The following is a 13,580-nucleotide window of genomic DNA, read 5'->3' on the forward strand; positions in this document are numbered from 1 at the left end:
TAAATGAAATGAGACAGAGGCAGGATCTACACTACTGCTTTAAAATGGTTTATAACAGTAGTGACAACTGTTGGGGCCCAGGACACACTCTACGTACAGTCTTCAAACCGTTTCCAAAGTGTCGGATCCTGCTTGGTGTAGATCTAGTGATCAGAAAGAGGCAAAGAACCTGGAACTGGCCAATTCTGGATAATCTTATTTTATTTTGTTTTGCTTTGTTTTAACCAGCAACTGGATTTTCCCTGAGTGTCTTCAATATACCAGGATGAAATCAAATGAAGGAGCTATTAACAGGAGCTTCTCACTTGTTTTGCACCACTAAGCTTAAACTGGAATTATCTACTAGCATCTTGCAGAACAGGAAAACCAAGCGGACCCACTGCCCTCTGCAGTGCTCCCCCCAACCCCGCCATGAATACAGGAAATAAATTGAGCTGTAAGAAAATTGCTGAAAACCATGGAGCACAGTGAGGTAAAGCAAGGCAGGACATAAGTTTTATACTTTCCCCCTGTATGCTCCTTTTCATATGAAAACTATTCCCCACCTCACCCTCATTTTATATATGAATGGGAGCAGAGACACAGATAAAAATCCCTCAGCATGTCTGAACTGGTCCCAGGCTGGTGGTAATAACTTCTGCAGCCAGGGGAAAATCCAAGGAAACAGAGGGTCATGCTGGGATTAACCACACGGACCAAGGCTATAGGTGACAACTTCCCTATGCCATTACAGGCACCACTTTGTAAGGCTTTATGCATTTTCAGTATGGTTCCTAAGTATCTGAATCTTCCTTCAGAAGTCAGAAGTACAAGTGGGACCTCAACATAATGGTGCAGAATAGAGGACCTCTGTATAGTGTTCTAGCCAACCATGCCCTCTTCCAGGATACTCTATTGCATCCCTACTCCAAGGTCTTGCATTCTTCCAATGTTAAATTCGGTTAGTCTCAAACCTTGCGAATTTCTCCAGTCTTAAGTTCAGTTCATCCTGAACATTGAGATTTTTTTAAAAAAAATGCATATGAAAATTCAGAAACATTTTTACCCACATACATGCATTTTTGTGTGCACTTTTTCCTAATATATACATTTTTCTTGCCAACAGTTTCCCCAAATCACATGTTTGTATGCATTTTTTGATTGGAGAACTCCATTACAAAATTAGGTGAAGCGTGAATTTTGCAGAACTGAATTTTGATTCAAATAGTGGTTCAAAAGTGCAACATTACAATTTTCTCTGGTCAGTTGTGAATGAATACTTTTGCTGTTGTATTCTCAAACTCACTTGACTGTCATCACCACCAGCAATTCCAGCAGACTGAGTTGAGGGAGATGCGGGGGAGTGGGGGACGGGGACGGACACACATACTATTCCACCCCCCCTGCTGAAAGAATGATTTTTTTCCTCTTCCCTCCCCATACCTTTTCCTTGTGTGTCATGTCATTTTAGATTTTAGAACTGTCTGGTTTAATCGATTATGTGTTAGCTGCTCTGGGAGCCTTTTTGGCTGAAGATTGGCAAAAAAATACTTCAAAGAAACAAATAAAATGCTTTGGTCCACCTGTTCTTATTGCTCAACAAGTTGAGTTTGGGTTCAGTGGAGGCTGGTGGTTCCAATGTCAGTGGGATAGTAAATCCGCTCTGGGTTTTAGTCAGAACCAGTCAGAACTCTAAAGGAGCTACCCAAGGTGTGGCACTATCCACCAGCCTCCATTGTTTAGGTTTAGCATTTGATGGCAAAGGTAACAGAATATCAGTGAACTTCAGCCCAGGGCCCTTCCCCATATCATGTTCAGAGGGGAAACATTTGGTGTGACTGACCTCTAGGCTTCACATTTATATCAATGCCTGGTGAAGATCGTTGCTCTGTGATGGCAAATGAGCCGGTGGGAGTCTTCTCCATCTCAGAAACCTGACAGCGATGCGTGCCTTTGTCCTTCAGTTCCACCCGGCTTATTCTGAAGATGTACTCATCATTGCTCTGCTTCTTCACTAGGAGATTTCCCACGCTGAATCGTGCCTCGTTGTCACTTGGAAAGGACAAGGCCCCATACTGATCAATACTTGCCACCGCCTTACCATGGTGTTGCCAAACCACCTGGAACCGTCTGTGTCGGGTGTTCTGAGCTTGGATGGAGCAAGTTATCTGCAAGGCTTCCCCTTCCAGAAGAGAGCTCTCGGCCACAGAGATATTCACATAAACATTTTTATCTGTGAAAATACAAATGAACACACATCCTTAGCACACAGGCTCAGTTCTGCCTTTCAGGCAGTAGCTCCAGTGGAAATGAGGGGGATTTTCTATGCTAGGGCTGTGGCAAATGTTCACTGGCAAACATTTTTAGCATGAAGGGAGGGGGGATGCAAGGCGCTAAACTGTTGTATGAAAAACCTTGCCCCCTTTGTTAACACTGCCCCAAACTTGGCATCAATCCCACCACCCTCCTCAGTCCTCTTCCTTGCAGCACTGACATCTTCACCTGGACCAGCCTTCCCCAAGGTAGTGCCCTCCAGGTATGCTGGACTACAACACCCATGAGTTATTCTGGTTGGAGATGATGGGAATTGTAGTCCAACACATGTGGAGTGTTCCAGCTTGCGGATTCCTGACCTACCTAGATAGATTTGGCTATTATGGCTATGGAGAGACTTAGATAAGGGGCTTTTTCTAGTGGACTTTTTTTGTCTAGTGGAGCCAAGTCTCACAGGGGCACAATGTTAGCACTTTTTATGAGCAGAGACACATGTCATCTGCCAACCCACCCATCCCTCAGACTTCCCTATTTCCTCTGAGCTTAGCTGCAATCCTCACAGTACCTGGGGGAGAAGTGAATTTCCCTAGCAATATCATTCTGCTGTGCACAATATTTGGGGAGGAGGCTAGGTCTTGAATGGCCAATTAAAAAACATTAGCTTTACCAAAAAATAAACAATTGCAAACTACTAGAACTGGTCCGTTGATATGGATCAACACATATATCCAAATATTTGGACTCTCCTTGGGGGTGTGGCTCTGGTGGTGGGAGCTCTCATGATGAACGCCTGTGCTTCAAAGTTTATCACTACACCACTGCTTACTTGGTTAATAAATGTGGAAATGAGTGATTAATATTACATGTAGATGTGATGACTGAGACCTAGTTCATATAATCAACACAGGGCACTGTGGCTTATTAGTCACAGTGAGTTGCAGCACCCACGGATGCCAGGCTGGTGATCGAAGCTCCCACTGCCACAGCTTCTCATTAGATGTGATTACCAACAACTCATTACCAATGGGTTGTTGGGCTGCTTGACAAGCCACCCAGAATCCATGGCCTGTTTTAGGCTTGTGGGTGGCTTGTCAACCACCCCAACAACCTACCCTTGCTGAGTTCATATGAAACAAGAAACTATGGCATGCTCCCATTGCAACCCAAATATTCTAAATGTTGATTGCCACCACCTCACAGGGAAATTCACCCATGTTATGTGTGAATCAGGCCTGAGTGTTCTACCCTGCACCCATATCCTGATTTACTGCACCATCTCTTTTGGTGTGAGTTAAGGGATGGGCAGCTGAAAGTAAATAATGAATGAACAGATTCTGTTAATACTTTGAATAAAAATGAGCAAGTTTGGGGAGGATCCATCTAAATTTTCTACAACAGCTAGTCATAAAGTGGGGAACTGGTACTGTCCTTGAAATAGGTCTGTTTCTCAACATCAACCGTAACTGTTTACACCGTCAGAGACAAAAGAGGAAGGAGTGTGGTCAAGGGTTGATTTCTGAAGCACTTCCGCACTGAAAATGTGACTGTCCAATAGCTTGGAAGAAAGGGAAAGTGTTCCCCCCCACCCACCCCAACATCCATGGGATTTCAGAGACTTCTCCCTACATGCATCCAAAGGCCCAGACACTGCAGCTAACCATAGCTAGAGCCGGTCTAATTGCTTACTGCACATAAATTATCCAAGGCCCGGAATGTTGGCTCATAAATAATGCAGAGCAGAAATCCCGAACAAACGTTTGCCATTCACAAATATTTGCTGAATCGCTTGTATGAACAACGTGGATATTTAGACTGTGCAGCTCCGATCCAAAAGTGGGGTTTAAAAAGCACCTCTCTTCTTGAGATTGTGTGTGCACAGCGCTTCATTTAGGTTTGCAGCTCCCTTGTGGGGAGGCAGCACATTATTCCACTGCTTCTCGCCTCAGCAGTGCTCAGTGGATCACAACTGAACACCCTGGGGCTGATTGAAAAGGGGAGGGGAAATTGTTACGTGGAAAGATGCACTGATATCATCCAGCTTTCCCCAACCTGCCATCCTGAAGTTGCTTCGGACTACCACTTCCATCATCCCTGACCATGCTGGCTGGGACTGATGAGAGTTGTAGTCCAAAACACCTGGAGGATACCTGGCCAAGGAAGACTGATACAAATGAGAATTTCGGGTGCAGGAGCCGAATGCGCTGATCTTCTGTATCTCTACAATGAGGCAGCAATGCAGAGGATTTGGTGCCAGGGACCCTCTGAGCAACACTAGGCAGAGAACTGGCATTGGTACTCAGTGGAGGCTGGTGGCTCTGATTTTGGTGGGCTGTGAATCCATTCTGGGTTTTAGTCAGAACCAGCCAGAACTCTAAAATACATAAAATACTGATTAAAAACATGATATATACTGTTTAAAAACATACTAAAACATCCTAAAATTCTACTGGATAGGCCTGCCGGGAGAGATCAGTCTTGACAGCCTTCTTTTAGCATTCAAGAAGGTTGTCAAGACTGATCTCTTCTGGCAGGCCTGTCCAGTAGAATTTTAGGATGCTTTTAGGATGTTCTTAAGCGGTATATACCATGTTTTTAATCAGTATTTTATTTTATGCTTATTGTTGTTCCCTGCCTCGATCCAGTCGGAGAGGCGGGTAAGAAATATATTATTATTATTATTATTATTATTATTATTATTATTATTATTATTAAAGCTCTCCAATGTGCTGAACCCATTCAGTATGTTTTGTAGCTCCTTCAGAGTTCTGGCTGGTTCTGACTGAAACCCCAAAGGGATTCACAGCCCCACCAAAATCAGAGCCACCAGCCTCCATGCTTGGTACTTCTCTCCCAGACCCCTACAGTACTGTGCTGCTAAAGGTGCACGGTCTACTCTGTCAGGGACTGGGCTATAGAGGGAGTTAAGTCTCCTCCCATCGTTGCGTGAGATTCGCTGCAATTTCCATGATCCCTAAAAGCAAAGCAGAACTAGCCACATCTGGAGGTACAATGAGGCAGGACAGAATCAACTAGCTTTCTCTCCGCTCCTAGGAACAGAATCACATTATGACTGCAGGAGGGCCTTCCAAGGAACAGCACTGAAGTAGCAACTTCAGCACTGAAAGAAAGAAAGTTAACTGTATTGTTTGTGTATCTAACCCCACACATCCTCCAGCCAATTTTGTGGTTTATGTGTGTGCAATGTTTTGTTCTCAAAGGCCTCCCCTAGCACTCTAGCACCCTCTGTCCTCCATAAAGTCCTCATGCATTGCACCTCGTACACCCATATTTGACATCATTCTTCTCTACTTGCGTTTAAGTATTGCTTTTCTGTTTCATTCTTCCACAGCTTCTGTGAATCTATTATGGCAGGGTCTCGAAGCAACAATTCATTCATTTTTTAAAAGAAACCTTGTCTTAATGCCTTTTTCTTGCAGAGTAGCTGATTGTGTAGCGAGGAATTAATGACCTGGTGCATGAAGAGGCCAGAGTCATTTATACCTAAGGTTACTTTTTAACACTACAGCTGGGTACGCAGAGGGCTTCAGCTGTAAATTAAATTAAATTTACTCACATTTTAAAACTCCTGAACTTGTCAGGGCTGTATTAGAAGGACAGGAGTAAAATGTAGAATTATGTTATTGGGTGCATTTGCTGGAAAGAACATAGAAGAACATGTTATCCCATAGACTCTCCCATACATATTATCCCATAGACTCTCAAACAGCTGCTCACGTCTTTTAGAATGAGAGCATATATGAGTATTGGAAAATACAAGTCTTACCCATGTTTCTGATGGTCAGTGACGTTCTACTTGTCTGTTTTCGGGCAATGTCTTTCCAAGTTTCATCAGGATCTTGAATCCACTCCACTGCTTCACAGTACACTTCTCCCTGGTCTGAGGGCTGTAGGTTGGCAATGGACAGTTTATATGCTTTTTCCCCAATTTTGTCTAGCCTGATATCTCCTGAGGAAAACCTCTGAGCAAAGGAAGATCCAGGAAGCAAGACAAACTCTCTAGATAGGGAAAGGATCTTCTGGGTTTGCCTGTCTCCTCCTTGAATAAGGAACCAGGCCACAGAGAGGTGGGTGTGTTCGGCTGTTGCTGTTGTGACTTCACAAAGAAGTTCAAGTGACTCCCCTTGATCTCGGAAGAGAGCTTGCGTCTTCATGGTGGCGGAGAGTGCGTCTGGGATTACTAAAAGAGAAGGAAAATTCAGACGCACGTATAACTTCACTTCCCCATCCCTTGTTGTGGAGGGAACTACGGGACCTGGGTTCAAATTGTTGTGAACTGCCCAGAAAGTAGGGGTGTGCACGGACCCCCCGCTCCGCTTCACTTCCAGATCCACGATTTGCGGATCGGGCCGCTCCGCCTATGTCCACTCCGCTCGGAGCTCCGGATCCGGATCGGAGCTCCGTTTTTCCCCCCGCATAGGCTTGCATTAAGCTAAAAAAGTATACAACTTTTTTCTGTGAAAGTTAGAAACCTCAAGTTTAGCACCATGACACCTCATGCACGCCAAGACTCAAGGCAATCCCATCATCCCCTGATTTTTGGGGAATTTATGAAAACCGGGCACCCCATTCACAGCCATTTCCATAGCTCCGTCAATTTGCATGTTAAAAATCTCAAACTCACCATCATGAAAGCTTATCCAGGGGTGCACACGCATGCCAAGACTCAAGGCAGTCCCATCATCCCCTGATTTTGGGGGAATTTATGAAAATCGGGCACCCCATTCACACCCCTTTCCATAGCTCCGTCAATTTGCATGTTAAAAATCTCAAACTCGCCACCATGATAGCTTGTCCAGGGATACATATGCATGCCGAGACTCAAGGCAGTCCCATCATCCCCTGATTTTTTGGAGAATTTATGAAAACCGGGCACCCCATTCACACCCCTTTCCATAGCTCCGTCAATTTGCACGTTAAAAATCTCAAACTCGCCACCATGATAGCTTGTCCAGGGATACATATGCACGCCGAGACTCAAGGCAGTCCCATCATCCCCTGATTTTGGGGGAATTTATGAAAATCGGGCACCCCATTCACACCCCTTTCCATAGCTCCGTCAATTTGCACGTTAAAAATCTCAAACTCACCACCATGATAGCTTGTCCAGGGATACATATGCACGCCAAGACTCAAGGCAGTCCCAGTGGTAGAGCCCGGTAAAGGACCAAGGGAGAGGGGGACCTTACCTGCCTCCGTCCGTGGTCCGTCGCCGTCTTCAATTGAGCCCGTGGTTTCACCAGGAAGTCTGGGCCGCGGGCTCAATTGAAGACGCTGATGGACTACGGACGGAGGCAGGTAAGGGAGAGGAGGGCGGGGGCGGTTTACCGGGCCCTGCCGCCGTCGCCGCCCATGCGCCGATGGCGGCAGAGCCCGGTAAGGGACCAAGGGAGAGGGGGGCCTTACCTGCCTCCGTCCGAGGTCCATCGCCGTCTTCAATTGAGCCCGCAGTTCCACCAGGAAGTCTGGGCCACAAGCGGCCCAGGCTTCCTGGTGGAACCGCGGGCTCATATGAAGACGCCGACGGACCACGGACGGAGGCAGGTAAGGGAGAGGAGGGCGGGGAGGGGGCTACCGGGCCCTGCCGCCGTCGCCGCATGGGTGACAGCGACAGCGGCAGGGCCCAGTAAACACCACTTACCTTTCCGGCGGAGCTCCGGATCGAGGCGAAGGATCCGCCTTCATCTTGATCCTCTTCGCCACGCTCCGCCGGCCCCCCAATCCTCTTCGCCTCCGCCTTAAGGGCAGGCGAAGCCCCCCACTCCGCTCCTGCTTCTCCGGTCCGATTAGAAGCTACCAGAAAGCTTTTGGGTGGTGTGGAAACATAAAACAAAAAACAAACAAAAACCTGTTGTGCATGGGATGGGTGAGAGGGAAGAAGGTCAGGGCCCTCCACATTGTACAGTATGTGGGAATTTCAGCCCCCACATTTCTTGAAAAGAGATGGGGGAAATAACCAGGGGACAACTTAATAGAATAGGGAGGGGGGGGAACTAGTGGTGGGATTTATTTATTTATTTATTTATTACATTTCTATACCGCCTAATAGCCGGAGCTCTCTGGGCGGTTCACAAAAATATAAAAACATTCAAAGTATAAATTTATTTAGCAGGGAGAGGGGGAAGGGGAGGAAGAAAGAGGAACAACAAGAGTGGGTGGAATCCAATAATGGAGTTAGACACAGACAAGCCTCTCAGATCTGTCCTACACAGCTGTGGTATGCAGGTGTAGACCTCAGGCTCTGTCCCACATCTCAGAGGTGCTGAATCAATGCTTCTGTGTGAGGGAAGAATGTGACTCCTGCTCTCTCTTCCACAGTCGTCTCTGGGTAGTTCTGGGTGGTACTGCCTTCCTCTTTGTAGCTTCCTCAGTTTCTCTGCTGCTGCTTTCTCTTGCATCTTCAACACCCCTCTGAATCTCTTCCATCCCTCTCAGACCAAAACTTCCCCTCCAGCAGCAAGTAAGGGTCATAAAGGCCTGATCTCCAGTCATCCCACAGAGGGCTATACTGCTCAGAGGGACACAAGAAACCACAGATGAAGGAATCTCTGATACATACCGAGCCACCTGATATGGCAAGTGGCAAATATTGTGTCCCCTGCAGTTGTGTTCCCTATTTTATAGAAGGGGACGTTGACTGGTTCCAAAGAACAAGTATGCCTTGCCAGCATGGTGTGATGGACAGAGTGTTGGACTTGGATCAGGAAAACACACATTCAAATCCCTACTCAACCGCAAACTCTCACCTAACCTGTCCCATAGGTTGTGAAGATAATGATGGGCTGCTTGCAGTGAAAGCTGGTGGTTTTGATTTCAGTGGGACTGTGAATCTATTCTGGGTTTCAGTCAGAACCAGCCAGAACTCTAAAGGAGCTGTCCAAGCACCAAACACTTAGGATTCAGCACTTGGACAGCTCCATTACAGGTTTGGCCATTTCTGATTGAAACCCAGAATGGAATCACAGCCCCATAAAATGCATGTACCGCTCTGCTGCTCCATTCAAGGGCTTCTTACTTGAAAGAAGGCTGTCACAGAGAGGAGGCGATCCTTCAGTTTGCTTCAAAAGTTTCAGTATGTAATACAGGCCTGAACAAAGTTTGAACTCTGACTTGAAACGCGCACAGCAGCCATGTATGAATAGCATACCCATAGCAGGTGCTTGTTTCTGATGCCTGCCTGGAACTGGGAAGTGCAGTAAGGTAGTCAAGCACCTGAAAGGTCATCATAAACAGCTGCATTCTGCTTTGCAGGCCAAAGGTAGGCTTTTCATCTGCTAAATTATCAGAAAATTGTTGCGAACAAGCAACCTATTCTCTGCCTTACCTGAGAGATTCATTTTGGCACTGTAAGCCCCAAGGTAAGCATCATCTGTGTTGGGTGTGTGACATTCATACTCTCCAGCATCCTGGTCCTTGAGGTCTGTGATGTGCAGCAGAACAGAATCCCCTTGGATCCTTTCTATATAGATTTCCCCACTTCGGACACGCTGGGAGTAAACAGCATAAGAAAAAGAGGCCTCGCTAGTGCTGACAACCTGCAGCAACGTCCCTGGGACAGATGGAAGACGAATGGACCACTGGAAATTCTGCTCTTGTGGTCCCTGGTAGCCGCTGACATTACACCAGATGGTGATGTGGTAGCCTCTTGCTCGGTAAAGACGTCCCTTCTGAATAGACACCATCCTCATCCCTGCACTGAGATCTGTGTACAAACCATAAAATGGCAGCAAGGTTAATCAACCTGATTATAATAAATCAAGTCCTTTGAGGGTTTTACTTTGGAGAGGGAGGAGAGGGGAGGGGGACAGATAGCAAAAGCTTGTGTTTTGAACAAACCAGAATACAGCAACAGTAATGTGTGAAATTCAAAACTGGCAATTCTTCCAAAATCATACATCAGAATTCACAGATACTAAGAGCTCGATTTTCAAATTATGTCCAAGAAATCATGCTTTACTTTTGATTGGTTTATAATTTTTTTAACTTGCTGCTTGCAATTCTTCATAATTCCTTGTAGTCAGACTTTTTTTCTTTTTGTTTTACACAATCAACCAAAATAAATCTATAAAATCTGATGATATAATGTTAAGGTACAACCAATAGTAGGAATTAATGAAACATTTATTTTTACTAAATTTAAAATCAAATGTTTATCAGCAGTAGCGTAGTTAAAAATGGACACTGTGGACTTACTATGAGAAATGACAACTCTAGCTGCAACTATCCCAGGACTTTACTTCTCCATGCTGATTTTGTGAATGTAAATAGATTTTTCAGAAAGAAAACAACTTGTCAATTCACAATTCAAGATAGGTACATATTTTAAATAGAGATTATTTTACACAAAGGAAGTGGCAGTTTCCCTTCTTAGCATTTAAGATCTTCGCATCAAGACTAGATTTATTTCCAAGGAAACAGAATATCCATGGAAGTTTTGGGCTGCTCACAAGAAAAAACGGCAATCAGATTTCTGTTGATAACACTCTATACAATATAGAAAACAAATTCCTGTAAAACTTGAAACCTGTGAATCCAAATATGAAAGGCACATTCTTAAAACACACACACACACACCAAAGCCATTTCAGGGAACAATGCAATCAATCCCCTATAGAATTTAGGAGGATGGAGACAAAAGAGTAACCATCACTACAGAATAGGACACTCAAAGATGAAAAGGATGGTGTGATCCTTGTGTTCAGCATGGAACACACCAGCACTTATAGACTGAGATGCAGTGCTGGCAGCTGGGTGATATGACAAGATCTTCCAGAGCGGTCACCATGTTAGCCCGTTGCAGCAAAAACAAATAAGAGTGTTGTGGCACCCTAAAGACTAACAAATTTATTCTGGCACAAGCTTTCATAGATACTGCCCACTTCATCAAATTATAAAATCTGATCTTCAGATGCTGCATGATTCATCGCTCATCCAGTTGTGTAGATCCTGCCTAGGCCTATAAATAGCTGTTAGCCATAATATTAAAGGGAATATTTGTGGACAGAAGCAAGATACTGGGGAAAGCCATCATATTCATGCCCTGCTTGTGAGGACCCAAAGGCATCTGGTTGGCCATGGCAGAAGACTAGATAGCTGGAATGGATTGGCATTGGTCTGAGACAGTGAAGCAGTCCTTATACTCTTATGAAGGTTAAACATATTTTAAGAAACTCACCAAAGAGCAGGAGGAAGACAGTGGTCAAGTATTGGATGGATCCCATTGGTAATAAGGACAGACTCCCTTGCTCTGCAAGGAGCAAATGTCTCTTCTCTAGTTGAGTTCCAGCAACCAGTCTTAGCTAACTAGCTATGCGGAAGTTGTCTGTCACCTCATTTTGTGGTTTTGGTGTTTCACAGAAGAAACACTGAAGAACCAATGTTTCTCAGAAGCACATGCAAGAGGCCACAGATATAACTTATCATTTTGGTTTACTCATAAATACATACCCCTGAGTTCAATGGGCTTTGCTTCCAGATGAGAGGGTATAGGATTGCAGCCTTAGACAAACAAACTCAACAGTTAGTGAGCCTTTTGTCAGACCATTTTATTCTAATTTTCCTACAAGGTCCCCCATGATATACAACGAACTGTAAATTGGTGAGTTTAATTTTTTCCTTTCTCTCATAATTAGAGGCCTTTGTATATTGTTATTGTCATGAGGTGTTCTTCCCTTTCTACTGCTTTTGCTTTTCAACTTTATTTCAAAATAAAATGCAAGTATGTATGTATGCATATAGAACTGGGTTGCCAGATCAATCCAAGCTCTATCTAAACCAGTTGTTAAGTTTCCAACAGTGGCTAACCAAATGCCTCTGAAGCTTACAGGGAAGGCATAAAGGTGCTGGGCATTCCCTATTGTGTCTTCTCTGCTCCAATTTTTGGAGCAGCTCCCTTGCTCTGCTTCGTTGGATTGCTCGTCGGAGAACTACTCCATTTTCAGATAACTGCTCTGTTATAGTCAATAGAGCCAGTGTGGTGTAGTGGCTAAAGTGTTGGACTGGGAGTCAGGAGATCTCGGTTCTAGTCCTCACTTGGCCATGGAAATAAATTTATTTTATTTTATTTTATTTATTACATTTTTATGCTGCCCAATAGCCGAAGCTTTCTGGGAGGTTCACAAAAATTAAAACCATTAAGATCATAATAAAACATCCAACAATCTGAAAAAACCAAATACAAAATACAATATAAAAAGCACAACCAGGAACTTGGTACTGTGATAGTTTGTAAGTAGGGATTAGCCACGCCAAGTTGGTGGCAGATCTGTTAATGTTTTGATTTTTAGAAATTTTTAAAAGTTTGAACAACTACTCCATTGTAGTCTATAGAAAGTAACAAAAACCCTTACATCTCTGTCATTTTTAAAGATAGAGCGATGAAACTTGGCATCATGGTAGCTCTTTAGTAAGGATTTAGCCATGCCAAGATGGAATCAGATCAGTCCATATCTTGATTTTTAGGAATTGTTTAAAGTTGTGAAACTCAAGTTGTGAAACCTCCTCTTTGGCATCTAGGACCTTGAGCAGTACATAAGTTTTTTTAAAAAATTGAAATTTAAAAATAAAAAGCCACCCAACAGCATATTACAAACAAAAATGAGAGGTTAGACAAGAACAAACATAAATATAAATATCTTTATTTTATATATTTTAAAAAACAGTGATATAACAAGAACACAACACACACTGTAACACACAAAGAGGGAGTCTGGGGTGGGTATAAGGTGCTTGGAACTTGGGGATTGGAACAGACAACAAGAAGAACTAGCACACACATAAGAACCTAAGAAAAGCAGAAACACAGAGGCAGCAAAGAAACAGCAAACAGCAGCTTTCTCACACACACTCTCTGACTCTCTCCTCCTTCCTTCCTAATGCAACAAGACAGAACTATCAGAAGAAATGACTTCCAGGGCAAGGACAAATAGTTATATCCCTCCCCCTAAGCACTGTGATTGGAGGGAGGACAGGGAGGACACTGTGGCTATTGGTTTGCCACAGATGCCAATCTCAAAACTACCCTTCACCCCTTGAGCATTTTCCTTATATGGAGAAGAATTCAGTTGACTCCCAGCAACATTCAAGTAAATACAAGCCTCAGAGAGCCATCAGATACCTACAAAGTGGCTTGGAGCTCCGAACAACCTTTGCTTCGAATGTATCCGATAGTTTTAAAACCGTTCACGATCTGCTCCGGGTTTTCGAAGCAGAGTATTAACACATTGGCTGGATCTAGGGCCACTTCCACAATGTATCACAGCCCTCTGGTTCAGAACTTCCCCAGGTCCAGCCAGGTTGGCACAGACTGG

At 44.3% G+C, this 13,580-nt stretch overlaps 1 protein-coding gene across 1 annotated transcript in view; it reads right to left on the reverse strand.

Annotated features, from left to right (window-relative positions):
• CD101 (CD101 molecule) overlaps positions 1–11,550 on the reverse strand; it is a 28,668-nt gene extending 17,118 nt beyond the window's left edge. Inside the window, exons 1-4 of the mRNA XM_063127602.1 lie at positions 11,447–11,550; positions 9,596–9,973; positions 6,038–6,451; positions 1,823–2,212 (exon numbers count right to left, since the gene is read on the reverse strand). Of these exons, the coding sequence (XP_062983672.1) occupies positions 1,823–2,212; positions 6,038–6,451; positions 9,596–9,973; positions 11,447–11,492 (1,228 nt within the window). The 5' untranslated portion in view covers positions 11,493–11,550. The remainder of the gene's footprint in view (positions 1–1,822; positions 2,213–6,037; positions 6,452–9,595; positions 9,974–11,446) is intronic.
• Between the last annotated feature and the right edge of the window lie 2,030 nt (positions 11,551–13,580).

Source organism: Elgaria multicarinata, chromosome 5 (assembly GCF_023053635.1).
Source record: "Elgaria multicarinata webbii isolate HBS135686 ecotype San Diego chromosome 5, rElgMul1.1.pri, whole genome shotgun sequence".
In the NCBI taxonomy this organism is placed as follows: domain Eukaryota; kingdom Metazoa; phylum Chordata; class Lepidosauria; order Squamata; family Anguidae; genus Elgaria; species Elgaria multicarinata.